The sequence below is a fragment of the Wallemia ichthyophaga genome (assembly GCF_000400465.1).
Source record: "Wallemia ichthyophaga EXF-994 unplaced genomic scaffold scaffold4, whole genome shotgun sequence".
Lineage (NCBI taxonomy): Eukaryota > Fungi > Basidiomycota > Wallemiomycetes > Wallemiales > Wallemiaceae > Wallemia > Wallemia ichthyophaga.
The window spans coordinates 259563-285688 of record NW_008806277.1 but is presented as its reverse complement, the minus strand read 5'-3'; the positions used below and the strand labels follow the sequence as shown (position 1 = coordinate 285688).

The window sequence follows — 26126 nt, the reverse complement described above, 5'->3', positions numbered from 1 at the left end:
ATAGGTGATGGTGGTACAGAGATAAGAGCTCTTTCGACGCAAACGACCATCATGTGGAATAAATGGGCACTCGGTGGGCGCAGGTCTATGGCTTACTCAAGATATGGCAAGCAGCTGCGTGAGTCTCTCGCCCATGCCACACGCTCTACCATCTCACACTGTCCAAGCACGACCAGCCAGGCGAGGAAGAACACACAGGCAGAACGATTTCAGGGAATATTTTCCACTAGACAATTCCTATACAAAAGAACACAGATCTGCGCCGATGGAAACGCTGCAAGAACTGAAAGCAGACGTCAACGTGCCTGACGATGCTGATGCTATTCTAAATAAGCGTAATAGTGTTTCTAAACTCTTAGAGCAGCCTTCTCTTGTCGTTATCCGGCAATTGGAAATGGTGAGTCGTTCGTCATCACGATAACAATGCGGTGTATCTGAATAAATGTTCAGATGAATATATTCGTGGGATTCGAACAGTCCAACAAGTACGCTATGCTTGATATCCACGGAAATCCTATCGGATATCTTGTCGAACAGGATGACAGTCTGCTTGGACAACTGGGAAGGCAACTCTTCAGAACACACAGACCATTCAACTTTCTCATCATGGATAAAGATGGTCAGCACGTTTTGCGTATACACCGCCCTTTCAGCTTGATAAATTCTATCATTGGGGTGTATTCTGTGGAAAATCATGTCCTAGTTGGCGAGGCTCAACAGAGCTGGCATTTGTTGAGAAGGAGATACAACCAGTTTCTTCAGCGCAATGGCGACTTTGAGCAGTTTGGCGCAATTGACTCACCTTTCTTGGCATGGGATTTTAGCGTTCTCGACATAAACTCCCGAGTAAGCGCCTCAATCAGTAGAAACTTTGGAGGCTTGGGTAGAGAGCTATTCACCGATACCGGTCAATATATAGTTAAGTTTGATTCTTCACAGAACCACGTAAGACACTCTGAGCGAAGCAGGGCACTCACACTAGACGAAAGAGCAGTCGTTCTCGCAAATGCAATCAGTATTGATGTCGACTACTTCTCACGACATAGCAGTCATAGCTCTGGTCTTTTCTGGCCCTTTGTAGCCCTTGGATCTGTGTTTAACTACGCGCCAGAGCCACCAGCTATTCCCCAAGATCATCACGAACAAAATCAAGTCAATGACGGACAAATAAACCCGGACGATTACTCCATCGATGTTGACGACAAGAAAGTGCAGAGGGAGCGCAGGGACGATATTACAGCGGGCGGAATTCCTAATGAAGACCTCCAACAATCCCAAGAGGAGTTGATGGAAGATGACGAAAGCACCTATCTGTGATTTATTCATGGTTCTGTAACTAAATTATGCATGCATCTACTGTACATTCTGCATCACTTGTATTGTACATTCTCGTTAAGTGAGTCTATAATAAATATCCTTGGTATTGCTAATGCTACTAGCGCTACTACTTTTGCTGCTGCTCTCTGAGCTTCTTGTTGAGCTTCTTACGCTGTTTCTTAGATAGTTGCACGTTGGGATCGACACCGACAACCGCCTTCTTAGCAGAATGTGGTTTGTCGAGATAAGACTTGATGCTGCTCTTTTTCTTGTTGGCCATTGATGCGGATGTATTTGTATATCTAGATCCCTCGTCCTCATCGTCGTTGGCGTTGTCTTTGGCGTCTTCGCCATCACTCTTAGTAGATTTACTGCCATCCTTGGGCGTTTTCTGTGTCAATTTACGCTGCAGCTTTGCATCAACAGTAGGAACACTTGTCTGCGCTGGTGCCGCTCCTAGTCCTAGCCTACTGGGCCTCGACATCCACTCCGTCAAGTCGTCCTGCTTGGGCGCACTGGCTGCAATGGACGTACTGCCAGCTGAGCGCGACGGCTTCTGCCATCCAGATGTCATTTCACGTATTGTACCCAGCGACAAACTTATTTGCGCCTGCAGCTCGTTTAGGTCTACTTCAGACGACATGAGTGATTTTGTTAAAGGGGTACGAACTACATATATCTTAATGATTTGAAAATAAACCACTCAAAGTACTACAATTCTCTTGTTACAAAGTCTATATTACACTATGTCTGCTATGCTTTGGTGGTAATGCTTTTTGCACTGTCGGATCGTTGCTTTCTGAATCGCTAATATTAAGCATCTCATTCAAATACGTATTGCGTGAATCGTGTGTCCTAGGCGGCTGTGAGCGTGCTGGTTCTGTCCACTCTATTTCCATTTCCTTCTTCGTATCAGACTTTTCAGTAGATATTGAATGTCTACTTGTTCTATCTGGTTGCATCTCAGCTTCTTGAGCAGCTTGAGTGTTCCTAAACCTCTTGTACTCGTCTCTGTTCGCTGAAAAATCAATTCCCTGAGTAGTGCTATCGTATTTTGCACCAGTATAGAATGCTCTATTTGCTGGACTGTGGATCCTTTTGATCGCTCCTTTCAGCTCGCCATTCCTCCATCTGCCGAACAACTTAACAGCATCTATCAAAGGATAGGGTTCGATTGGTCTGTTCTTCAATGTTATCACTCTTCGCATGTTGTATGCCCAATTTTTGAGCGAAACTTCATGAAAATAAGGGTGTTTGTTGTCAACAAAGAATGAAATCCATTCATGCACTGTTTAGTTGTTAGTTGGTGCTCACCATACTCCCACCCAGCTCACCCGGATCGAAAGATATCTCGGCTGTACTCATGTGATGCGATATCTCATCTCTAGGGTCGATCTTGAACGTTATTAAAGGCAAGTCACGAGGGTCATCGCGTAACTGGAATATTATTAGTCGATTCAAAGACGATCTTCATTTTTCCTTACCTTCAGATCACTAATCAAGTAGAACGGAATCACTCTCCATATTTTGGCCAAAGTGGTCGCAGTGTCCATCAGGAGCATACAACTGTCAGTCACTGTGAGTAATATCTTCTTGTGTAGTGCCTTTTCAACCATACGTCCATCACCAAAGAAACATTTGTAGATGGGTACAGTAATTGCGTTTCTGTGTAGACCTTCAACACTGATATTATCAAAGTATGTAACTAGGTCCATTTTCGTTATTGGATTATTAGCCACTGGAACCAAATTCGGATAGTATCTTGCTATATCCAATATCTCGAGTCTACGATCTATTTGTTCTTTGAAGTCGTTTGCAAAGCGACCGTCATATCTTGGTGGTATAATTGAAGACGAGTTATAATCGGGGAGAGAGTATCCATTCTCTTCGATGGGACTCGGAGCCGGTTTAGAATTGTGAAATGACTGACGATTTTCCTCCAGTGAAGGCTTTGGTATAGGATCGAAGAGGTGAAGTATTTGGGCTTCCTTGAACACCTCGCTCATTTCGAATGCTTTTACTGGCTTGTTTGGATCATTTACGTGCTTATTAGCACCATCATCAATTGCAAATTTCGACTGCGCCAATGCCAACTTATCAGATTTCCGCTTGCGCTTCTTCAGTGTCTGTGAAAGATATGATTCTGGAGTCTGGGTTTTGAACATAAAAGTCTTGCGGTTCAAAAAGTCTGTTCTGGGTGGCTCTGAGCTGGTGGAAGGTTGATTGGGATCTGCAGGACCTGCAGACGCCTGATTCTGCGCGTTTACGCTAGATGAAGGAGGTTCGGGTCTACTTTCGAAGAGTCCTGGCGGCGAGTTGGAGTTACTAAGAATTTTCAGTGATTCGTTCATCTCGCCATTCTTTGACGGACCAGGAAGTCGAAGTGTGATCTTCTCGAATGAAGCAGAAGGACCTTTATTCGATGGCTTTGAAACATTATTTGAAAGATCACTCGGTGGTTTATTAGGTAGATCATTCGACGTTGAATCATTCGACGACGACTTATTTGAGTTAGGTGTGCCGGAGGGTGTTTTAGACTTCGATTTAGGCTTAGGCTTGGGCTTCGACTTGGGCTTTGATGCAGACTCAGTCTCGGGAGATCTTTCGCGATAAATCGAGTCTCTTTTGCTTGACAAACTCTGGAGATCCATTCCGGTTGACTTCAAGCGACTCGATGATCTCTTACCATAATCAGAGCTTTTGTCTGGAGGAGCTGAGGGAAGAGTAGAATTAAGAGCCGGATGGGGATTTAATTGAGAAGCTGATTGAGGAGCTGAAGGGTCTTTTTCACTGTCAGCAAGAGGAGAATGGACGGATATTCTGTTGAAAGAGCTTGCTGATCGATTCGGAGAAGGTTGTCTAGCTAATGCGTCTGTAGTTTGAGCAACGTTGGCGACGTTCGAACTCCGCGACTCTGAAGCTGGTGCCTCCTTTGGTTGCAACGAATCATCCCTTCCCTTTGAGTTGAGAGTAGAGTTTTCTGATGTATGTGCAGGTGGAGGTAGAGAAGATCGCCTCGAGGTAGCTGACGCGTCTATCTCATCAGACACCAGTGGTGATTGATTGATTGGAGTTTTACTGCTTGAACTGAGCGTAGACTTCTGTGGCTGAGACAATTTAGCTTTCTTGCTTTGCGATGGACCAGCTTCGCCGTTGCCATTGTGCGACCCAACCAAATGATCTGCTTGTACGTGTGCTTTCTGCAAGCGAACATGCTCGAGCTGAGCCAATCTCATTTCTTCAGCCCGCTGGAGGTATATTTCCTCAAAGCGAGAAGGGGTGATGTACTTGGACTTAATGCCAGACGTTTCGCTGGGAGGCTGAGTTTGGTATAAGGGACCAGTTGGTTGTAATTCAGTTGGTTGAATATGGACTGGTTTAGACCTTTGCGATCGCGACTGTGACTGTGGAGCGCGATGTACAGCGCCATCTGATCTCGAGTTGCTCTGTACCGTGTCTTTCGTACCAGCAAAGCCAGCGACTCTCAAATACCCACCCTGGTCTGCCTCGTTATCTGAAAGTGGTTTCACGTGCGACACCCGTGCTTTGCCTTTCTTACGCGGTGGTGAGTCGGGTATGGGGGTCAAGCTGCCGTCGCTGTAGCCATCAGCATCATCTTTAGAGCTACTATCGTCTGGTGAGGCGTGTGAGATGAATACACCCTCCACACCGCGCAGAACCTACTTTCATCCTTAATCTCATTCTCTGCGAGTGAATTATCGCGCCCGCTGCCGCTGCCACTGCCACTGCCACTGCTACGTATATGCTTAGAAGAAGAAGGCGCAGTCTCTGATTTGAAATCCCTGGATTTGAAGCTGTGTCTGTTATACTGCAGAGTGCGAGCATTTCCCCCACTACGCAGCAGAGCACCGGGGAAATGAGGCTGCTCATCGTCACCATCCATCTGTAGGACACGCGTAGGTGTACCACTCCTAGCCAAAACCTCATCTTGGTGTGGAACATCGAGTGAGATGTTGATATTCGGCTCGAGATTGCCATCGTCTAGGAGAATCGGGGGCAATTGCTGACCGCGCGCATCTAATCGCGGCTGAGTGAATTTTACGCTGATATTTATGCTGACATCGCGCATCATCTGGGTGATCGTTTCCTTCGAACAGATTCAAGGGAAATTACAATTGGGATCTGAATTATAAACATAAATTATCACATGGTTTCATTCTTCACTTCAGATTTTTCTCGCTGTATCACTCTCGCTTTCTGCTTCATAACTGCTCTCGGCGCTGGTACAAATTACGTTTTCAGCGCTTACGGCGAGCAGCTGGCAAAGGTACTCGACTTAAATCACACCCAGATCAGTTTGATTGCCAGCTGCGGTAATGCTGGCGTGTATTTCTCCGCGCCTGCCTGGGGTCACGTGATCGACAGGCTTCCTCTTAGAATTCCTCTTCTGATTAGCTCAGTCTTCCTCTTTACGGGCTACTTTGGCATACACGCTTTCTATACTGGTCACGTGCAGTCTGATTCTGCTGTCGTTTATGTCTCACTTCTTTCAATTGCTGCCGGTATGGGCGGAAGTGGTTCACTCCTCTCATCCCTCAATGCAACTACCCGATCATTCAGCAAAAACTTCCGAGCAACGGCTTCTGGGATTGTCCTGTCTGGATTCGGACTGAGCGCCTTCTTCTACTCGTTCATCAGCCACGAGGCTTTCCCCGGCAACGTAGATGGTTTCCTACTCACTTTGGCATTTGGAACCTCCATTTCAGTACTCCTTGGGGCTTTCTTCATCAAGATCGTCCCTCCAGAGTCAGAAAAGATGTCTACACAGTATGACGACGAGGGACAACCACTCTTCGAGGAATCTTCCCTCCAAGACGATATTCTGACCTCACAATCACCAATCACAGTCATCAAAACTGTCGACTTCTGGCTTCTCTTCTCTATCATCGCCCTGTTGGCCGGAACAGGACTCATGTGGATCAATAACGTCGGTGCTGTAGTACAGGCACTCTTCGCTTACCACCACCCTCACTACGACTCTGTCGTCGTTGAACAGGCTCAAGCTAGACAAGTGAGTCTGCTAAGTCTGATGAACTGCGCAGGCAGGATACTCATTGGTTTGTCTTCCGACTTTATGTACAAAAAGTACAAACTGGATAGAGCTTGGTGGGCTGCCATTATTTCTGCCCTCTTCTTCATCTCTCAGGTAGTCGCTCAGTCTATCCAGCTCCCTGTACATCTCAGCTGGGCTACGGCGCTCATCGGTTTGTCTTACGGTAGTTTGTTCGCTATCGGACCGGTACTCACTTTAGAAATGTTCGGACTGCACTATTTCTCATCAAATTGGGGTGTTATGAGTTTGGCACCGGCTATCGCGGGCCCAATTCTCAACCTAGTTTTTGGTGCGATTTACGATCATCACGCACCAACTGAAGGTGATGTACTAAGATACTCTGCATTGGAAGGTGTGTTGAACATGCCAGCAACTGCATCAACGTGTCTCGAAGGACGTGGATGCTACATATCCGCACTGCACCTGACTACAATCTCGTGTATATTAGCTCTAGTGCTATCAGTGTACGGTGCAATCAGGAGAAAACCGAGCACACCAATTTTCAGAGAGGAGACGCCCGACGACAGATTGGATTAGATGGAATCGCTGCAGGCTAGTCGACAATCTGTCGAAATGTCAAACTGATGCGACCTGTCTTGATTTTCTGCTCTTTTCTGATCTCGTGTTTCCAAAATCTTTGGGTTTCTCCCTGCATGACTGATTTGTACACTAAGCATACCTTCAACGATACGAAAAATGTCAACCTACCGAACAAAGAACCGTGTGCCAACTTGAGAGCGAGCTTCTGGCGACCAGGGACGTCTACATGTGGGTAAACTTTGAGTGCTGCTTTTGTTGTCTGGGGGGAGAGGTGCATAGTTCTCACTGCGCCCAGGCTAACAGTCGCAATAACCTGATTGTTGAGATTATCCGAGTGCTTGCCGATGTATGTATCGCCATCAGCGTAGTAATTGACCATGCAGTGGGTGAAATCAACACCACACACCTCTCTCAACCGTTTTGCTATCCGATTGATTACCGCAGGAAATGGATAATCTACTTTAGCGTCGTGGTTGCTATATTTCATCTGTGCGCGCTCGCGCTCTATCGCGAAGACAGCCACTTGTCTCGATTGGATGACGTCTTTACCAAATATCTTGAGCGTCGGTCTGTAACGCTCGAGATTAAGCACTTGAGCGTACAGCTCGTCAGCCTCCTCTACGGGAAAGAGATCTGCTTTGTATTGCATGTCGCCACCGTCCATCCCATCAATTCTGTGCTCTGCGAGGAAGCCGGAATCGCTTATCTCCTCAATGATGAGCTCGTTTTTGGGCTTCTTGTTTGTAATCGTTATCTCATCGTCGCCACTATCATCACCATCACGCTTCTTTGACATGACCGTTAATAGAAAGCCATTGTCATATCCTATTCGATATGAAAACTTGTCTAAAGGTGTGTGTATCTCCATCAAATTATCTACAAATCGCGCTTATGTACAATCTTTCCATCTTTGTTGAGGACGAGGTTGTTGAGTAGCGCAGTTCTTCTCGCCTCCTTAGCTGTCTTCTTAGCCTCTCTCACGATTCTCTTGTTCTCTCTCTTGGCGGGAGTGCCCTGTGTGTCGACCATGTACTGCTCCGACTTGGCAAGAGCTCTTTCAATAAGCCACAATCTACGAGCTTCATTTTGAGCTTTCGCCGCGCTATTCCAAACGCCTGACACCTTCTCCGTCTTCTCCAGTTCCTCAAGTCTGTAAGCCCATTTACGCTGTTTCTGCGCATAACGGTGAGCTCTCTTATGCTTGGAGTGAGGGTTAGCGAGCTCGTGTGCGATAGCCACCTCGATCGGTCCTGCGTCCTTCTTGCCGAGTATGTAATTGTACGCAGTACGACTGTTTGCTTTGGTGGGCGGGGATGGCGTGTATGTCACCCTGTTGAGCACATCCTCCGGTGTCTCCTTGTTTGTGTAGTCCTTGCGCTGCGTCTTCTCATATGTCGGCCATGGAATCGACTTGCTCATGTCGTAGTCACGGTCCGGAGGCGATATCTTGGTGGCGTACCTTTTCCACACCAGCCTGTGCTGGTGTTTGGTGCCGTCTAGTCTGAGTTTCGACCTGACAAAGGCTTTGGAACGCCTCAATCCAACAGCGTATGTGCTGTGGGTGTGTAAGTGTTTGCTCGAGTTGAATAATATAACTCTCACGGTAATTGCTCGCCCTGTGGATCATTCTTAGGTGGCAGATGACCCAAATAGAGCTGTACATTGGAATAATGGACTGGCTTCACTTTCGATTGGAATCTGATGTCTGGATTGCTTGCAGAGAGTGGCACACTTCTTTTTTGCTGTATGTCAATCAGCAATCAGCACACTGCAGCTACACTAAACCCACCTTCACGCCAGATTCTGGGAAGATTCTGTTCTTGAACTGGTCCACCTGGAGGACAGGCGTGATAACGTCGTTGCCGCTGTCATCTCTCTTGATATCCTCACGTCCTTTCAGTATCCTTATGCTGTCCTTGGGTACGATATTCCAGTACTTGATTCTGTCGTGTGGGTGTACGAACTGGCCTGGGCTAAATACTCGATTCGAGAAGACAGAGTGCCTCGACTTGCGCTCTACTGCCAAATGTACCTTTGGAAATCTACTAACTACGCTGCGAGGAATTATCTGCCTCATGATGGTTGCGGATCAAAGTCTTCTCGCACCGCGACCACCATGTTACCAAAGAGTGTCGTCGAATCTGCCAAGCAGGCGCAGCTCAATACTCTCAAATCCGCCAGCGCCCACAAATTGCCGCTGCTTCTTTCAAAGCTCCCGCATGGGGTAGGCGGAACTAGAGTGGCACAGCACAGGTGGAAGGGGGTCTCCGATGAGGATACCTTCTGGACAGTCACCAGGTGCAAGCTGCGTGGTGGCGGCCATGGGTCTGTGTACGGCAGACTCACTTGGAAGGGTTTGTTTGTCTGTGTCTTCTCCCTAACACTAACACCCACTCAACCCAGGCAAGACAGTAAGCAAACAGCCAGACGAGCTTATCAGAGGCGCCAGCAAATACAATTGGAGATTCATCGAACAGCACTAGACTTAGTTCATGTACCATTTACCATTTCACTTTCTTCTGCGTCGTGTACACTACTTTAAACCTTTTATATGTTGGAATTGCGCGAGAAATACGCTCTAAAGCCATGAGCGGTGACTTCCGACTTGGCAGCGTCGATAGTCAATCCTTTCTGCTTGTACTGCTTGTAGACTTGCAAGTACACCCAGCAGAAACCGAGACCTTGTATTGCCCATCCAACACTGCTGACGACGCCCAAAACACCAGAGGCTATCTTTCCGGACGCCAAGGCGCGTATAGTGTTGACGATGCCAAAACCGCCTGTGTTTGGTATACCGATCAGGACGTAGACGGAGAAAGCGAGATGACAGCCGCCGAAAAAGAGGTAGACGAGGTAGTAAAAAGCGTGGCCTTTCATCAGGGCATTGTAGAGAGGTCTCAACCAGAGCAAGAAGGAGATGGGTATAATGAAGAGATAACCGCTGGCAGCAGCCAGACTTTCAAAGCCGTCGCCCTGGATAAGGAGGAGGCAGCCAACCCAGTTGATAGCGAATACAGCAATTAGGAACAGCCAAAGCCTGTAAGCAAGAAGAGTAGTTGAACGGTGTTCCAAGGGGATTTCTTCGCGGATATCCCAGTATATGAGGGGATAGAATCGGGGCCAATTGTTCCTGCCGAATTGCTTCATGCGGCTCTCTCGGAGATGGATATCAGCCTCTCTCCTCGCCAAATCCTCCTCTCGGTGGTCTGCGGATGTGGTGGGGTAGGTGAAAGTGTGCGACTGAGTGGGGGTTTCGAGATTGTCGTCATCGTCGAATTGCTTGTTGAGTGCGTGAGTCTCGCTGAAAGGATTATCACCGTCGTCGTCGATGAAAGGATTCTGGGGAGTGGGAGATGTCATGAGCAAATTGAAATATAATTTATATAATTTTCAATTTTTAATTAAACGCAGATAAACTAACTTTATTTACGTGTTTTAGCACCCAGCGTGTGTTATCAACCGACGTTGAGGAGCGAATGAGATGAAATTATTTATTTTGATTTTATACCTTAATTTAATCGCATTTTGTGGGTATTTATCTTGTTATCGTAGTGTACACGCTTACAGTTGTCCATTTCCCATCTCCCAGCTTCATCTCACTCTCACAAGCCATCTCCACTAACACGCCTCTCAAACCCAAATGACGTCGCCATTGACGTTTTACCCAGAGATCCCCACACGTGGCCGTCGCTAGCCAGCAGACACGTTGATACCTCCCCCGCAGTAAAGTCCACCGATAACCTCCGCATCTCTTTTCTTCTCGACGGCGAGCATTTCAATCTCCATTTGCACCCAAATGAAGACTTATTTCACCCACACGCACGCGTCAACTACCTCAACAAGTCCGGCCATGTCCATCACTCTGAACTCCTCCAAAAGGAAAATTTTAGAGTCTATCACGGTTACACTGTCTCCTCAGAGCACTCCGATAGACGCGTTGCTGAAGACGCAGCTAGAATTATAAGGAATTATGATTTTGGTAATATTTTCACCCAAGATGATATGTATGTCGCCTCTCAACAATGTGTTTGGTTAGGCTGACTCTTTTTATAGCATACGTGGGCGTGCTAATATTATGATTCACGATGACGGCGTTGATTCTGGCAGCTCGCCGCAATTTGAAGGTTCATTCACTTTCGATAGCGAGCTTTATCACATCAAGACACCTTCGTCTTACCTTGCTAGCAAGGGCGACGATGACCCCTCGCCATCCTACCATCCATCCAGGCTGATAATATTTAAAGAGAGTGATACTGTTGAGCGCACAAATACCACACTCACCGCGACTTGCGGTACTGACAGTACACACTACCCTTCACTCGAACCAATCGAACCACTAACACCATTCACTATGGTAGAGGAGCAGCCCAGCTGGACATTGTCTTTAAAGAAATGGCTCGACGTCTTATTCGGTACAGAGACAGCCAAGCCATACGTACGCTTCGCTCCAATCGACGACCACACACTTGATCGCGCAATCACGCAAGCCAGAGACCGCTACAGCAAGCGTGCAAAGAGACAGGGCACCGGTGATGTCAGCGGTGGTAATGACGAGCCTGCGTCGAGCTACGTCGATACTATCGGCAGCACAGAGGGCTGTCCTACCGAACAGCGCCTGCTCTATATGGGTTTCGCTGCTGATTGCACCTATGTCGAGAACTACGATAATGCCGAGAAGGCTCGCACGCAGATCCTGCAAGATGTCAACCAGATATCGGGACTATACAAGGATAGTTTCAAAATATCATTGGGCGTTGTAGAGCTTAATGTACAGGAGCCTGAATGTCCTGATACTCGCAACGATACCGTCCCATGGAATCAGGCGTGCGGTGGTGATGTAGAGCTCAATGATCGTCTCTCACTATTTTCTGCTTGGCGAGGCCAGAAGGGAGATGACGGGATAGGGTTGTGGCATCTAATGGTGGGTTGGATGGATAATGCACTAATGTGATAAATCTGATTATGTGATACAGACGAATTGCAATACGGGCAGCAAGGTCGGCGTTGCGTGGTTAGGCACACTTTGCCAGCAGGATGTGCGCTCTCAGAGCTCGCAGTCTGTTTCTGGCACGGCAGTGACGACGATAACGCGCAACCAGTGGGCTGTAGCTGCGCACGAAATCGGGCATAACTGTACGTATGCACTTGTTTTCTGTGTTGATTCATTTTTCCGCTAACACTCTCACACAGTCGGTGCGATCCACGACTGCGACGATGGGTGCAGTTTTCAGCAGTCGTGCTGCCCACTAAACAGTGACACGTGCAATGCGAACAATAACTACATCATGTCCGCGACCAAATCGGACAGTGCAACGGGATTCAGTGACTGCTCCATTGGCAACATCTGCTCGGCTCTGGGGAGTGGCCAGACTAGCACATCCTGCCTCCTCGACCCTTCCAGCGCGGATCGCGAAATAAAGAGTCTAAAGCAGTGTGGGAATGGCATCTTAGAGGACGACGAAGAGTGCGACGGAGGTGGTGAAACTAATTGCTGCACAGATCAGTGTAAATTCAAGAATGGCGCGGTTTGTGACTCTAGTACTGACGGTTGCTGTAATGATAACTGCCAATTCGCTTCATCTAGTCAAGTATGCAGGCCGTCGATAGACGATAAGTGCGACATGGAGGAGAAGTGTACGGGCGACTCTGGTAAATGTCCCGATGATGAGTATAAAGAGAATGGAAAGGATTGCGGTGACGGTAAGCATTGCGCTACAGGATTGTGCACTTCAGAAGACGATCAGTGCAAATCGGCTGGATCATCTATGGGTCTCACTAGCTCATGCGATATGGGAGGTGACACTACGTGTCTGGTGACATGCGAGAATCCATCAGGTGGTGGATGCGTAAGGATTCAAACACCACTTAGAGATGGCTCGCAGTGTGGATATGGAGGGACTTGCGAGAAAGGTGACTGTAAGCAAGGTAGTTGGCAGGATATCTTCAAGAATTGGTACAGGCAAAATCTGCAAATAGCTATACCGGTAACAATCATTATTGCAATTGTGGTGATATTGGTGGTGTATGGAATATTTAGCTGCATCTTTGGTGGATGCTGTCGTCGTAGAAGACCTGGATATATGGCAGCAGCACCACTTCCAACCAAACGGAGAAGGAACAAACTATTCTCGAGAGGATCACCGGGAATGGGTGGTGGTGGGAGTGGATACAATAATTACTCACCACCTTCGTATCCACCTCCTGGTGGGTATGGGTACGGGGAGGCACCATACTACCCACCACCTTCTGGATACGGTGGGGGACCATACTATCCGCCACCACCAGCACCGCCACCACAGCAGTCACCGATGCAAGAAGATGTACCTCATCACTGGGTAGATCCGGCGGTGTATAATGGGCGGGAGTATGGGAGATAGGAGAAAGGTAGAATTCAGAATTGCATATATCAGAACAATTGCTTCTATTTATTTACATTTTTATTATTTCTAAATTCGGAAGTGTGGATTGTAAAACAATAGTCACGCGCTGGGTTGGATTATTACCGTCACCATGCCTAGTAAAACAAACCCACGCTACGAGGATATGTTAATGTGGGTGTGTATATTTAGTGGATTAGTGGGGTGTGTGTTATGCCAATACTTCCGATGCCGCATTCACCCGATGCCGCTTCAAACCTCACCCCTGTCACACCCTCAAACATCACAAACACGCCTACTAACGCTGTACCTGTAGAGAATGTATCACAGAAACCAAGGACAGAGGCGGAGTTTCACGCCCAACGATTAAGAAGTGAGCAACGATGATGATGTCAGGGAGAGACGCTGACACGCAGACACACGATTAGGTTTCTCTCGGACAACTACAGCATCGATCCAGAATCCAAGTTGACATCCCACCACATCTCACAATCCCTTAAGAGGGGTATTGATAACAAGGTATTCGTTACACCAAACGGTAAATCTTGGTTTGGTGTGCATAAATAGCCTCATCTCATACAACCACTCACAGGTATCACTGGAAAGGTTAAACTCGCTCCTGCGGGCGTTAGAAAGCGCCCTGTCTCAGATTCGGAGGAATCTGATGACGATAAAGTGCCCGTTAAGACAAAGCGCGAGAAGGCACCGACACGCTCACGTACACACACTTCCACGCAAGTTCCTAAGAAGGTCGTCACAGGGAAGACTGCCTCGGGTAGAAACATAGTCTCCACTAATCACTCCAACGATGTTAACAGGGTGCAGGACAAGAAAACTAAATCGGCTACTACTCGTAAATTGGCTGCGAAAAAGGATCCAGCTGGTGCAAATAAGGTGCCTGCTGCGAAGAAGGCTGCGGCGACGAAGAAGGTGGCTGGTGCAAACAAAGTGGCTGCTGCAATCAAATCGAATACTTCAAATAAACCAGCAAGAAAGTCAGATGCTAACAAGCCTACTCCGATCAAGGCAAATTCCACCACTAACAGGCGTAAATCTACCCGCAAAGTGAGTTTTGAGCTGGTTTATGGGGGAAGAATCAACTAACCTACAAATAGTAACTCGTGCGGTTCTCTACTGAGATAGAGAACATTGCTCCTGCGATTAACAAAGATCTCATATCGCTGCCGTAATCTCCAGTCTGCTTTCATTTTTCAATTCTCAATCGTGTATGATAGTAAGGATTAATAGTACAATAAATGTGAATCTACGAAATATCATTGGCTCGCTTAAACGCAACGAGCTCTTCCTCCCGCTTCACCAACTCTGCCTGCTTGATTGCAATCTGTGCCTGCTTCTCTGGCTGGTGATACATAACCACAATATAGCGCTCATTGAGGTGGAATCCGTTGAGATTGTCGAATGCCTGCTTCGAGTCGTTGACTACTTCGTACACGACGTAAGCTGACTGTGTGAGTGTATCTGTTCACGTCTACTAATCAACCCACCAGTGCCTCGAGTTTCTTTCGTGGTTCCCAGCCTAATTTGGCGAATAGCACCGTATTTGCCGAACAAATCGTAAAGATCCTCCCCAGTGATTGTATAAGGCAGATTCTTGATGTAGAGGATGCGATTGCTGCGAGTAATGATTAATACTGCTACAAGTCAGAAAACGACTTACACATCCTGTCCAAGCTGAGAGGCGTGTGAGATTTACTATGCGCCTTACGCCTTACGTCTCCTGCAATCCACTCACCTTGGCAGAGGACATGGCTGTTCTCTGTCACGATGATTGTATTGTGTAACCCACACGCAGGCGATAAATTAGCGGAGGAATATCTCATAAATCACGTGCTACCACAGCTATCTAGCGATTGCGAGGTGATTCGAACTCAGTACGCTGGTCACGCCGAGGTGATTGGCAGGAGTTTGGGATTAGCGCACAGAAGCGGCCATTTCGATATTTGCCTGATGGGAGGTGGGTAGGGTGTTTGTGGGTTTGTTTATATTTTCTAAGCAAACACAAGGCGATAGCACCACGCATGAGTTGCTCAGTGGGCTCTCCAGTGCAAGTGCAGGTGCGCTCACAGAAGTCACGATTAAGCTGATTATTGTACCTCTGGGCACTGCGAACGCACTATATCACTCACTGCACTCCCACTCCCATCTAAACAGGCACACTGTGGCGTATAGGCTGCTCGCGCTGCATGCACACGTGCAAAACTCGGAAAATTACCGACAACTGCGCATAAGTGAGGTAGTCGTCGACCAACAGACGAGCAGACTGGCGCATGTGGTCGTATCTACAGCCGTCCACGCTGCATTACTCCACCGCAGCGAAGAGTTACGCAGTGCAGACACATCCGTCGAGCGATTCAAGACAGCCTTCATGGACGTACGTACGCGTTGGACAGAGGGTACTGTCCACTTTGAGCGTGCTAGCAGGTACCAGAACGGCTCATTCACCCCTCAAATGCATCCTTTCTCGCTAGAAGGCCCCTTTACTTACCTTCTAGCAACGCATATCGACAGATTGGAGGACGGCTTTGTTGTTGCGCCAAAGCGTAACCATGTCGCGGCAGATAATGACATACTGCGCGTCGTCGTCGTTCGCCCTGCGCGTGATTCCCGCGTTAGAGACCTTCTCGACAACCGCGAACACGACAAAGCTAGACAGATAGCTTCGCATGTGCTCACTGATGTCATGTACGCGGCTTACGATAATGGCAGACACGTGGATATGCACTATGACAACGATGAGCATGTCGTAGAGTACTTTGCTGTTCAGGGCATGGTGTCATTCGAGGGGCGCAATCAGCGCAATCAGCCAAAACACGTCTGCGTCGACGGGGGATTGCTGGAGATGAACCAAGGATTTACAATTAGTAGGAGTAGCTTGAGTAGCTCTGTTTCTGTACAAATTTAAATTTACATTCAAATGACTCAGTCTACCCTTAAGTCATCTATTGTCAGAACAGCCAGGAGATGGATAACCGGTTTATTGCATTTCCAGTCCCACAGGATAATAATTCCAGGCGGCTGAGCGACGTCGAAAGCAACAGACAGCCGCCGTCGTATGAAGAAGCGGTAGATCACCGCGCAGAGATTGGCGATACAAATGGCGCAACCAGCACTGCTGGTACTGCTGGTACTGCTCGCACTAGAAGATTAATGCGTCCTGCTAAATCGTTCAGACACTCCGCCTCTCATCTTCCTCCGCCAGTTCCAACCAGGCCTCACCAATATCACTCTATAAGTCACATCAACCAGTATGGCAGTAGCAGTAGTGGCAGCGCCAGCACCAGCACCAACGACAGGTACACAGACTCAATCCTGCAGCGCAACGTACAGCCACTGCGTATCAACAAGCGCGAATCATTCAGACCGCAGCCGCCTACTCCACTCTCACCAGCGATATCCGACAATCAATCACTACATCCAGTCCAGCAACCTCACACCCACTCTAGAACATCCTCCGTCTTCTCCACAGAATCGCGCGTTGAGCCCTTCTATAGCAGACAGACAGACGACGAGCTAGATGCTATGCACAACAAACTTACGCTCGACGAGCAGGAGGATCAGGATCTGGCACAGGCGATTGAGATATCCAAGACAGAAGTGTCCCAGCCCTTTGCTTTCGCTTCTGACGACGTCGATCACGACAGTACCGCAGAATCCTCATCCTCAGCTTATACTCCCAGTGCAGGCCCTTCGAATTGGAGCTTTGTTAATCCGTCTGAAATCACTCCCATCACTCCTGCTACCCCCGCTACTTCCGTCTCCAGCATCCCGCAAAACGAGTCTACTTTTGTTAAAAAGGAGAGGATGAGACAGTACGTCGAAAATCACAATTTGAAAAAGTGGCAGACGGAGATGGAGGATGTGACGTCAGAGTGGCACAATCTCGTTAACCAAGAGACTTTACACGCCTTTGATAAGGCTGAGATAGCCAGACAGAGGTGGGCGTGAAAGTGTAATGGTATGGTGAATCCTCCTACTGACACTACATTCAGCGTTCTCTTTGAGTTCATGCGCACCGAGAAGATGTATTACAATGATCTGCATTTCTTGGAGGACGTCTTTGTTCCGCCCATCAGAGACACAAACATGATTCCCCAGCAACGTCGCCAGCAGTTTCTCAGAGATGCTGTCTTCAATCTGAGCAACTTGGTTGCAAACCACAAACGAGGTCTGATGAGGATTTTCGATCGCCAGAATGAAGAGCACCCTCTAATTGAATCAGTTGCTGATCTAATTTTGAGAGCCTGCATCATCTGGCAAGACGACTACGAAGCTTATATTAAGCACTGGCCAATTCAAGAAGCCACACTAAAGAGTGAGATGCAGTCGAACAAAGCATTTGCAGCTCATTGCGAAGCTTGCTCGAGACATCCAAAAGCCCAAAGACAGAATATAATCGCTCTGTTACAAAGACCTGTTTTTAGACTACCTCGATACCCACTTCTGCTCAATAGAATGCTCGACTATACACCTGAAGATCACAGCGATAGGGAGAATCTACCCATTGCAGCGCGAGCTATTTCAGATATTGCCAAATCTACACAGCCTGGTATTGAGCAGTCAAATAATAAAGTTAAGTTTTGGGAGATGGCATCTGCGCTAGACTTTAAACTCGGCGAGTTGCATGATATTGACTTGCTAAACGATCTGCGCACGCTCTTGTATGAAGGATTACTCTTTAAACGCGAGAGAGCAGCCACTGACTTACATGGATGGCGTGCTAAGAAGGTGTTTATTTTGGATAACTACATTCTCATCACTGAACCTGGCCAGAAGAAGAAGACGGATCCTATCAGATATTCTCTCACATCGAGGCCGATTCCGCTCGAGGTATGCCACATCGACAATGAGAATCCATCACCCACACACCGCACAAATTGCTTGCTTGCAGATGAGAGGAGATCCGATGGTGTGTGGTAGTGCGTGTAGAGATAGATTTAACTGACTTTATCCAGGATCTAGAATTCTCTTCACTCACACTGAACCAGAGAGAGAGGTACATGGGTTCATACTGAAGAATATTGGCAATGGGAAGGAGTACAAGTTATATGCCTCCACGCCAGAAGAGAGACAAACGTGGAAATCGAGGGTGAGATAGGTGATATCTCTGACAGTTCTTACTCACATGGCTCCCAGATCAGCGAGGCTATTGTGATACGGCGTGCCTTTGTTGAAACAAACAAGCTATTGGTCTCGCACACACTCACAGACAACATCTTCCAGCAGTCGGTCCTAGCAAATACTGACAAATACAACAAGGCAAGTCCGCACCGCATCAACTCGGCGAGCATTTTTCAATGGGGAGCGAGGAAGTACGTCACGCTCGCCACACCCGAAGGCGTGTACATGGGATTTGAAGATGACAAGGACAGCTACAGGAAGGTGATTGGTTTGAACGGCGTCGAGGGCGTCACTGTGCTTTCGCAATACAGTCTCCTCATTCTGCATGTTGATGAGCAGCTGTACGGCTACGATCTCGAGGAGATATGCCCGACTAGCTCGCACGGACCGAGACGCAAGTTTGGGAGAATACGCTTGTGCAGCTCCAGTGAAAGGGTGACGTACTACAGAGTCGGCAGCTCTGTGGGGAAGAAGGTGCTCATTACTTACGTTTCAAACAAGACTCTGCATAAATCTACGGTGCAATTTTATGAGCCTTTGCCTATCAACACACGTACACAGGCTTATCAGGATAGGAACAGGGTAAAAAAACCAAAGCGGGAGGTGTGGATACGCGAGACAATGCCTTCAATTGGTTTGCAGACTACCGGAACAGCTAGGGTGCTCTTTCCATTCCCGAGTAGCAAGCATGTCGCAGTTGTTGATGAGGGCTCGTTGCGTGTACTAGATCCTACAGACAGTAGACGCATCCTCGTTCTTCCGAGGCTGTATGGAAGCAATTCAAACATATTCAGAGACCGCCAGCAGGCCAAACAGTACCAGTCGAACCTCGCCAATATCACCGAGATGTCTCACAGAGGGAAGCTGAAACCGATTGAACTTTTCACCACCAAGAGTGGAGAGTACGTGCTAGTGTTCGATTCGATGGGTCTCTACGTGAACGAAAAGGGCGTCCCACTGAAGAATGCAAACGTTTTGAGATGGAACGGAACAGTTAATAGTGCTGCAGTCGACGGTGAATATCTGATACTGTTTTGCGAGCGATTCATCGAAGTGAGGCAGAAGAGAAGTGGGAAGTTGCTACAGATTATTAACCTCACTAAGGATGTTCGCTTAGTATCGCAGAATTCACTCAGCGATGAAGAAATGGTAGCCGTAGAACGGCACACCATTCCTCATTTGAGATCGTACGGCTTGTTCGATCATGCTTTCAAACTTACTTGCACTTCTTAGAATGTTGCTTTTTCTGTTGTATTATTATGTGTATGCATAGATATCGATCGCTGCGTTCCAAAAACTGGTGGTAGCAAGGTGAATTGAGCTTGAATCTTGTACTCTGGGCGGCTTGAACGATTGGATCATTTGCTCAGTTCATCCTGAAAACGAACAAGAGAATGAGAGGAATGCAGCGATATCATATATTGACGATTTGAACAATTTAGCAAGACCGTCGATTTCTCTGGTATCTTCAGCATTCCAAATACATCCCAATGTTAACCAACCGTTCAATATCCACCGAGTTGCATTTCTCGACTACCATCCATCTCATCTCAGATGGGTGATTGTGTTCTGATGATCTCGAAATAAAAAGGCTTGGTTGGTAGCTTTGGATAGATTGAATATAGATTTGCCAGATTTATATTCCTGGCGCTCCAGATTGCGCCCTGCACGCTGATCGGAAGCAATGATCCGAAATCTGTCTAGAGCACGCTATAGGATAAATGTGGAGAACTTCACGCGCTTTATCGAAAAAAAAACAAAGTCTTTTAATTTATAGAGACTATAATTACCCAAAAATATGAATTATTCGGGTCTATAAACGCGTAAAACGTCTTACTTTGGATGGCGTCTATAGGACTTAATGTTGGCCCCAGGGAAAAATATTGCTATTATGCCTCATTTCGCACTCGGAAGATTAGTTTTGCGTATATAAAAGAGGGGGTCAGCCCAACTTTGAAATCACGACTTTGGCTTCACCTGGTGCATTTCGAAATTTCAAATATTGAGGGTATGAGGAGATTAAGTCTGCTTTGGAATCGTAGAAGCCATTAAAGTGGGTATTCATATGTTTAGATACCAAATAACACTCCTTAAAACTTGCCACATCCAGCTTGACTAAAACATAGCACTTCACTGCGCTATACACGACAAACCCGCCCCCGAACTACTTGCACCACCAATCACCTCAACTGGTACCTAGATTGCTCAAGTTGGCAGTCTTCCGCGCACCCATACCATTTGAATAGACCTCCGCGTGGAGGTAAAGTGCAAGGGAACAGTGCAGCTGACACAAAGTAATAGTGAGAGTGCATTCGGCAAAATAATGACGATATCTGAGTCCTGCAATGCTATCACAGATAGCAAAAGATATGACAGGAGAGGGATTCGAACCCTCGCTCTTTCGAACACGGATGCTGTCGCCTTAACCGTGCGCCTTAGACCACTCGGCCATCCTGCCTATTCATAAAATGAGTTGTCAGCAAAATTATAATACGTAAAGCACACGCCGGCAGGACACGCGCAGACATATAGGTACACGACAGCGCAGCAATCAAGATAACACGTGCTTACTGCACCAACCACACTGCCATCGCCCCATACACACCAAACCATCCACAGAAATTAAGATGGTCGGACCCTTGGCTCTTGAGTACTCACAGCTGGCACAAAACTTAGCGAAGGGAGCAACACCAGCGTGATCTTCGTTGAGAATGACAATGAAGAGAACCCAGTCAAGATATTTGATCACCACTTCCTGCTTTTTCCCGCAAGACACTTTCTTGCTGGAATACTCCTTGACATTATAGTGTTGTCAAGTACAAGCAGCCAATCGAGTACAGAGTGACCTACCTGGCTAAGGTGTCTGATGAGTGCAGTGAGCATCTTAGTGGACTCGGCCTTCGTAGGAAGAACAGCGCTATCGCCAGCAAATTCTTTGTGCAACAAACAGCTCAAACCAGTGGCATCAGGGTGCTTGCGAGGAGTATAGCAGCCTGCGGAATTATTTGGCGTATTAATTTGGAACTTTCCACATTCACCTAGCTCACCCCACCCTAACTCCGAGCTATGTAAACAGCGCACAGCACACAAGCTAAAGTACTGTAGTTATATACGCATACCCCGTTACCTCTAGCTAGCGTCCCGCTAGAGCCCAAAAGCACATGGCAGCAAACGTAGGCACTAAGTATCATAATATCTGGAAATATATCGTGATGAATGCTTTCAAACGCAACCGCTTACGGTTGAATTTATTTTAACTCCACACTCGCTCGAGCTGAGTCCCCGAACTCGGCAGTCATGACTTAAACCATGGACATGGTCACAGTTTTTGGGAAAATAATGCGATTCGTGAATTAAGATTTGCTTTCGGTAAATTCAGTAAAAGTCGCAATTCATACCTTCAAAGTAGTAACAACATTAAGATCAATGTTAACTTTGAGAACAGTCCTGGGCTTTTGCTTGGCGTTGTATGGAGCCTAGCTTTACTCATACTCTTAGTGTATTCTATTAGAAGGTTCTATCCTTGATATTTCCTAATACACCCGCAAGAGCTGAACAACTGAATCCAAAAACCCTGTTTTTAAATATGCTACCGTTGCTCTATGGCTATCAATTTTGTTACTCCCTCCAATAGACTTGAGCTTGAGCGACTATATCATTGTACCCATTCTCAGATACGATACAAGCACCCTGAAAAATCCCTGTAGTGCATTTCCTAACTGTCATTATCTCCGAAAGACTGTTTGCTTACAAGGTGCAAATGAATGATGGCTTAAAAAAGAAGTCATTCAGTTTATTCTTGCCAATAATTATGCCGACATCATTTGGGATTTTTTTACTTCGCACAATACAGTCGTTTTCTATGAAATTCAGCTACGTCATGGCAGAAAAAAAGTATATGGGATGGCTCCCAACTTGATAATTGGATTGCCATCTCCATTCGATTGTGTTCGTTGCGTGACGCGGTTGCATTGAGATATAGGACGCGCGCAGCGAGGTGAAGCAGGGGACAACATCAATTGAGGATTGTGTTCAGCCAGTAGACAATAAAGGGAAATAGAAGAGGACAGAGAAGACAACAAAGGCAAGTGGAGCAGTTGATTCAACGAGCGGGAAGACATTGTTCGAGAAGGCAAACAATCCAGTTGAGGGAGGTTGAGCCTATGTTAGGAGTAACTCAGAGCTGGGACTAGTATACATGAAATGTACATGGTGTCGTAAAGAGGAGAGCGAAACGCGCAGAACGCGCAGAACGAGCAACCACGCAGACGCGTTAGTAATTTCGTTGAGAACTAGATTGTCCGATTTATCGTGAAAGAGCTTGCTTATTTGAAAGTCAAAAGTAAGACTATAAAAATCGAGACACTAAATACAAAAATTTTCAACAAAATTGTCAATTTCCAAACTTATACAGTTTCGACAGTATGTATGGCGATGGAAATAACATCCAGATATCACTATAGGCGCACGTGAACACAACACTAGACAGCAGCATAAGATGTGTAGAAGGACGTAATTGTTGCTTTAAATATATCAGTTTTGGTACTTCTACAGCCAATATAACGACAAGAAAAAGGCATCAATATGGTTTTAATCTGACTCGTTATTAACATTATGCCGCATCTCCTCTCAAACGCTTAGATTTGTGTGCTGCAGCGTGTATACACCTTTCTCTTGAGGAATCCATCAAGCAGCATAAATGTCATGTCTACGCTGTTGCTGGAGTGGCATTGCAGCGCGTACTTTCTGTATTTCCTCTAGATCGATGTCAAAGTAAGCGATTTCAGTAGGTGTGTCAGGAAGAGGTTGGGTATCATCGTATGGCTTGGGATCTGTATTGCAAGCGCCCAGCTGCGTAACAATCCCACCCCAGGGATTAACAACCATGGATCTACCATAGGATGTTCTACCGGCGTGGGTGTGCACGCCACTGCATCATTAGAGGGTGTTTTAGTGCAAGATCAAACTCACGCCTGTGCTGCTGCTATCACATAGCATTGTGTCTCGATAGCTCTGGCTCTGAGAAGTGTTTCTGCACGTATCGGTGAGTGTGTCAGAGTTGAGAGTGCTTTACATACCCCAGTGCGCCCTGCCCTATCTTGGATCAGTATTTGAAGTCGTAGCTCCAGTTCCTGAACAGCGCAAAACGTCTACTTACCGTCTTCACTGCGAAGCTGCTGGGGTATGTGATGACGTCGGCACCCTTCTCCCTCAGCATCAAGCTGACCTCTGGGAATCTGCCACTGGTTTAATCGTCTCGTTGCTTTATCAAAACGTCGCCCACCTCAGATCATAGCAGGTGAGCATGCCGGCTGCATGCATACTTGTCAGTGTTGCCAGCCGCAAAGAACATACACACTTCTCCCGAATGGCGTGTGACGCGGCTGCTCGACACGCCTACCAGGCTCTGTGGAAGCGCTTTCAAGCACTGGCGTATTGCCAGGCCCAACATCCTTCACGTCAAAGAGGTGTATCTGGCGGAATCAGCGAGTATACACCAACATCAATACATAGACCCACCTTCCTATAAGAAGATTCGATAGAACCTTTGTCGCTGATGAGTACTTGGGTGTTGAAGCAGCGACCGTCCGAGCCACCGGCTTCGTGGACACACACAGACACCCAAAGCTCTGACGCTTTCGCGGCGTCTCTGACTGCACTCATGAAGTAGCCACTCTCTAATGGCTCAGACAGCCTGTTGTAGGCGTCACCTTGGCCAATAAAATCGCTGGCTTCAGGCAGAAAGATTGCCTGCGGAATGAGCGTCACGTGTATTTCGACGCAAACAACCCACTTTGGCACCTTTACCGGCAGCACATTTTATCGCATCCACGCAGCGCAATGTGTTGTCTTTCACGTTGTGACGTGCACAGAACTGGACGATTGCAGCGAGGACCATGATTGAAGGGGTTCAAGAGGTGTTATCCACATTTACACCTACAAGACAGACTGGCTGTACGCCGTCCGCGTTTTGTGAGCAAGTGTCGCCTGGGACGCATACAGAGCGATAGCTGTGGCTTTGAGTGACTCTTAGTCTTTCCCAGTACCTGCGCATATTTCCAGCCATTCATTTCTGATCAACGCAACACCTGCGTCATCGTGACGTTGGCGTTCACTGAGTGATTCCAGCATTCACCGCGCACGAAGCTGTGAAGGGCGTTACAGTAAAACGACACATTGCCAATACATAAAGTGCACAACGACGCCGCCACGAAATTTAAAATTGATCTTTGATCATCCATCAACTCAACCGCGCCCAACGACATCTTGTCTTCGCAGGTCGTACAAAGACAAGCAAATAAGCGGGAAGAAATGTCAATTGCCAATGTTAGCATAGAGCACCACCAAAAGCATCACAGAATAACAAATTTGACAGCCTCAGGAAGCCGCTCCCGTCGTTGAAGAGCCTGATTACGAAGCATTGCCAGAGACTGCTTCTTGGGGTATACATGCATTCGCAGGAGCGTTGGCAGGTATATCGGAGCATGCATTCATGTATCCCGTCGACAGTATCAAAGTTAGTCGTTTAGTCTATCCACCAACGATGTATCCTGCTTATGCTATTCATTCAACAGACACGTATGCAAGTAATACAGACATCACCAACTTCATCCAAAGCACTCGCTTACTCGTCTGTAAATTCGGCTTTCAATAGGGTTTCTTCGACCGAAGGACTCAGATCGTTGTGGAGAGGTGTCAGTTCAGTTGTTATTGGCGCTGGTCCAGCACACGCTGTTTATTTCGGCGTTTACGAGGCTATGAAGGATCTGTCGGGAGGCAACAGAGAGGGTCACCAGGTGCTGCCTACCGGTAAGGTACACAGCGCGAACGTTTTCCAGTGCTGACGAGCGTTGTTTATAGCGTTGGCCGGTGCTTCGGCGACGATAGCTGCTGATGCTTTGATGAACCCATTCGATGGTGCGTCAGTCTAGTTACACTATTTTTTTAACACCGCATCACAGTGATTAAGCAGAGAATGCAGGTCGAGGACTCGAAATTTAAAACAGTGCGCTCGTGTGCTAGAACACTTCTCAAGACAGAAGGACTCTCGGCTTTCTACGTCTCATATCCAACGACACTGTGAGTATGGAGTGCTGAGACAATCCTATATTCATCCCCCACCCATAGCATGATGACTGTTCCGTTCACAGCCGTGCAGTTCTCCACCTATGAATCCACAAAAAAGATACTCAATCCACAGAACAACTACTCACCAGTATCGCACGGTGTGTCGGGTGCAGCAGCCGGAGCCGTTGCAGCACTCCTCACAACGCCACTAGACGTAGCCAAGACAGTGCTTCAGACACGTGGTAATGCACCAGTTGAAGATATGCGCGTAAGAAATGCATCTGGTATAATGGAGGCATGGTCGATTGTGTATGAGCGCAATGGTGCCAAGGGATTCTTTAGAGGGTGGGCACCACGTATGCTCACCCATATGCCATCGAATGCTTTATGTTGGTTATCTTACGAATTGTGAGTCTTGCGCTGTATATTCTAGAAACCAGCTCACGCCAACTAACCCCACCACACAGTTTCAAAGCCGTCATGTTTAGAGAGAGTACTAACTTTTAATTTAAATTATTTTTTAAACTCATTTTAATTACTCTTTATGCATTTATCAAGATTGAAAAAAGTTTCCCGGCGTCAACGTTTAAATCGACTCACTTAAACTCAAA

General features: G+C 47.1%; 14 protein-coding genes and 1 non-coding gene across 15 annotated transcripts; 7 read left to right on the top strand and 8 right to left on the bottom strand.

Moving 5' to 3' along the window:
* Window positions 1-51: 51 nt before the first annotated feature.
* J056_003399 (Altered inheritance rate of mitochondria protein 25) lies at window positions 52-1317 on the top strand (the record flags this gene model as incomplete). Its single annotated transcript, XM_009268622.1, has 3 exons — window positions 52-118; window positions 168-397; window positions 451-1317. The coding sequence occupies 3 exons, from the start codon at window positions 52-54 to the stop codon at window positions 1315-1317; spliced, it is 1164 nt and encodes a 387-aa protein (XP_009266897.1).
* A 127-nt stretch (window positions 1318-1444) lies between these two features.
* On the bottom strand, window positions 1445-1960 carry J056_003398 (uncharacterized protein; the record flags this gene model as incomplete). Its single annotated transcript, XM_009268621.1, has 1 exon — window positions 1445-1960. The coding sequence occupies one exon, from the start codon at window positions 1958-1960 to the stop codon at window positions 1445-1447; it is 516 nt and encodes a 171-aa protein (XP_009266896.1).
* A 91-nt stretch (window positions 1961-2051) lies between these two features.
* Window positions 2052-5410, bottom strand: J056_003397 (uncharacterized protein; the record flags this gene model as incomplete). Its single annotated transcript, XM_009268620.1, has 4 exons — window positions 2052-2605; window positions 2652-2754; window positions 2802-4951; window positions 5002-5410. The coding sequence occupies 4 exons, from the start codon at window positions 5408-5410 to the stop codon at window positions 2052-2054; spliced, it is 3216 nt and encodes a 1071-aa protein (XP_009266895.1).
* A 75-nt stretch (window positions 5411-5485) lies between these two features.
* On the top strand, window positions 5486-6928 carry J056_003396 (putative transporter MCH1; the record flags this gene model as incomplete). Its single annotated transcript, XM_009268619.1, has 1 exon — window positions 5486-6928. One exon carries the CDS (start codon window positions 5486-5488, stop codon window positions 6926-6928), a length of 1443 nt encoding a protein of 480 aa, XP_009266894.1.
* A 39-nt stretch (window positions 6929-6967) lies between these two features.
* J056_003395 (uncharacterized protein) lies at window positions 6968-7727 on the bottom strand (the record flags this gene model as incomplete). Its single annotated transcript, XM_009268618.1, has 2 exons — window positions 6968-7040; window positions 7096-7727. 2 exons carry the CDS (start codon window positions 7725-7727, stop codon window positions 6968-6970), a joined length of 705 nt encoding a protein of 234 aa, XP_009266893.1.
* An 80-nt stretch (window positions 7728-7807) lies between these two features.
* Window positions 7808-9008, bottom strand: J056_003394 (uncharacterized protein; the record flags this gene model as incomplete). The annotated part of the gene is made up of 3 exons (XM_009268617.1): window positions 7808-8486; window positions 8534-8673; window positions 8721-9008. 3 exons carry the CDS (start codon window positions 9006-9008, stop codon window positions 7808-7810), a joined length of 1107 nt encoding a protein of 368 aa, XP_009266892.1.
* Window positions 9009-9047: 39 nt separating this feature from the next.
* On the top strand, window positions 9048-9414 carry J056_003393 (uncharacterized protein; the record flags this gene model as incomplete). Its single annotated transcript, XM_009268616.1, has 2 exons — window positions 9048-9285; window positions 9335-9414. The coding sequence occupies 2 exons, from the start codon at window positions 9048-9050 to the stop codon at window positions 9412-9414; spliced, it is 318 nt and encodes a 105-aa protein (XP_009266891.1).
* A 64-nt stretch (window positions 9415-9478) lies between these two features.
* J056_003392 (Secretory carrier-associated membrane protein 5) lies at window positions 9479-10291 on the bottom strand (the record flags this gene model as incomplete). Its single annotated transcript, XM_009268615.1, has 1 exon — window positions 9479-10291. One exon carries the CDS (start codon window positions 10289-10291, stop codon window positions 9479-9481), a length of 813 nt encoding a protein of 270 aa, XP_009266890.1.
* A 121-nt stretch (window positions 10292-10412) lies between these two features.
* Window positions 10413-13308, top strand: J056_003391 (Disintegrin and metalloproteinase domain-containing protein B; the record flags this gene model as incomplete). The annotated part of the gene is made up of 5 exons (XM_009268614.1): window positions 10413-10458; window positions 10521-10935; window positions 10985-11852; window positions 11905-12064; window positions 12122-13308. The coding sequence occupies 5 exons, from the start codon at window positions 10413-10415 to the stop codon at window positions 13306-13308; spliced, it is 2676 nt and encodes an 891-aa protein (XP_009266889.1).
* A 133-nt stretch (window positions 13309-13441) lies between these two features.
* J056_003390 (Histone H1.4) lies at window positions 13442-14412 on the top strand (the record flags this gene model as incomplete). Its single annotated transcript, XM_009268613.1, has 4 exons — window positions 13442-13482; window positions 13625-13681; window positions 13737-13846; window positions 13901-14412. The coding sequence occupies 4 exons, from the start codon at window positions 13442-13444 to the stop codon at window positions 14410-14412; spliced, it is 720 nt and encodes a 239-aa protein (XP_009266888.1).
* Window positions 14413-14572: 160 nt separating this feature from the next.
* J056_003389 (Pre-mRNA branch site p14-like protein) lies at window positions 14573-15076 on the bottom strand (the record flags this gene model as incomplete). The annotated part of the gene is made up of 4 exons (XM_009268612.1): window positions 14573-14769; window positions 14814-14941; window positions 14987-15000; window positions 15062-15076. The coding sequence occupies 4 exons, from the start codon at window positions 15074-15076 to the stop codon at window positions 14573-14575; spliced, it is 354 nt and encodes a 117-aa protein (XP_009266887.1).
* A 200-nt stretch (window positions 15077-15276) lies between these two features.
* Window positions 15277-19680, top strand: J056_003388 (Rho1 guanine nucleotide exchange factor 1; the record flags this gene model as incomplete). The annotated part of the gene is made up of 6 exons (XM_009268611.1): window positions 15277-15283; window positions 15333-16213; window positions 16279-17264; window positions 17319-18235; window positions 18282-18415; window positions 18463-19680. The coding sequence occupies 6 exons, from the start codon at window positions 15277-15279 to the stop codon at window positions 19678-19680; spliced, it is 4143 nt and encodes a 1380-aa protein (XP_009266886.1).
* A 1137-nt stretch (window positions 19681-20817) lies between these two features.
* On the bottom strand, window positions 20818-20905 carry J056_004972. The gene has a single exon. It is a non-coding gene; the product is annotated as a tRNA-Leu (tRNA).
* A 2228-nt stretch (window positions 20906-23133) lies between these two features.
* J056_003387 (Nitrilase-like protein 1) lies at window positions 23134-24346 on the bottom strand (the record flags this gene model as incomplete). The annotated part of the gene is made up of 8 exons (XM_009268610.1): window positions 23134-23377; window positions 23419-23479; window positions 23526-23541; window positions 23606-23684; window positions 23732-23759; window positions 23807-23921; window positions 23968-24198; window positions 24242-24346. 8 exons carry the CDS (start codon window positions 24344-24346, stop codon window positions 23134-23136), a joined length of 879 nt encoding a protein of 292 aa, XP_009266885.1.
* A 413-nt stretch (window positions 24347-24759) lies between these two features.
* On the top strand, window positions 24760-26022 carry J056_003386 (uncharacterized protein; the record flags this gene model as incomplete). The annotated part of the gene is made up of 7 exons (XM_009268609.1): window positions 24760-24774; window positions 24824-24964; window positions 25023-25257; window positions 25309-25365; window positions 25410-25527; window positions 25576-25923; window positions 25983-26022. The coding sequence occupies 7 exons, from the start codon at window positions 24760-24762 to the stop codon at window positions 26020-26022; spliced, it is 954 nt and encodes a 317-aa protein (XP_009266884.1).
* Window positions 26023-26126: the final 104 nt, after the last annotated feature.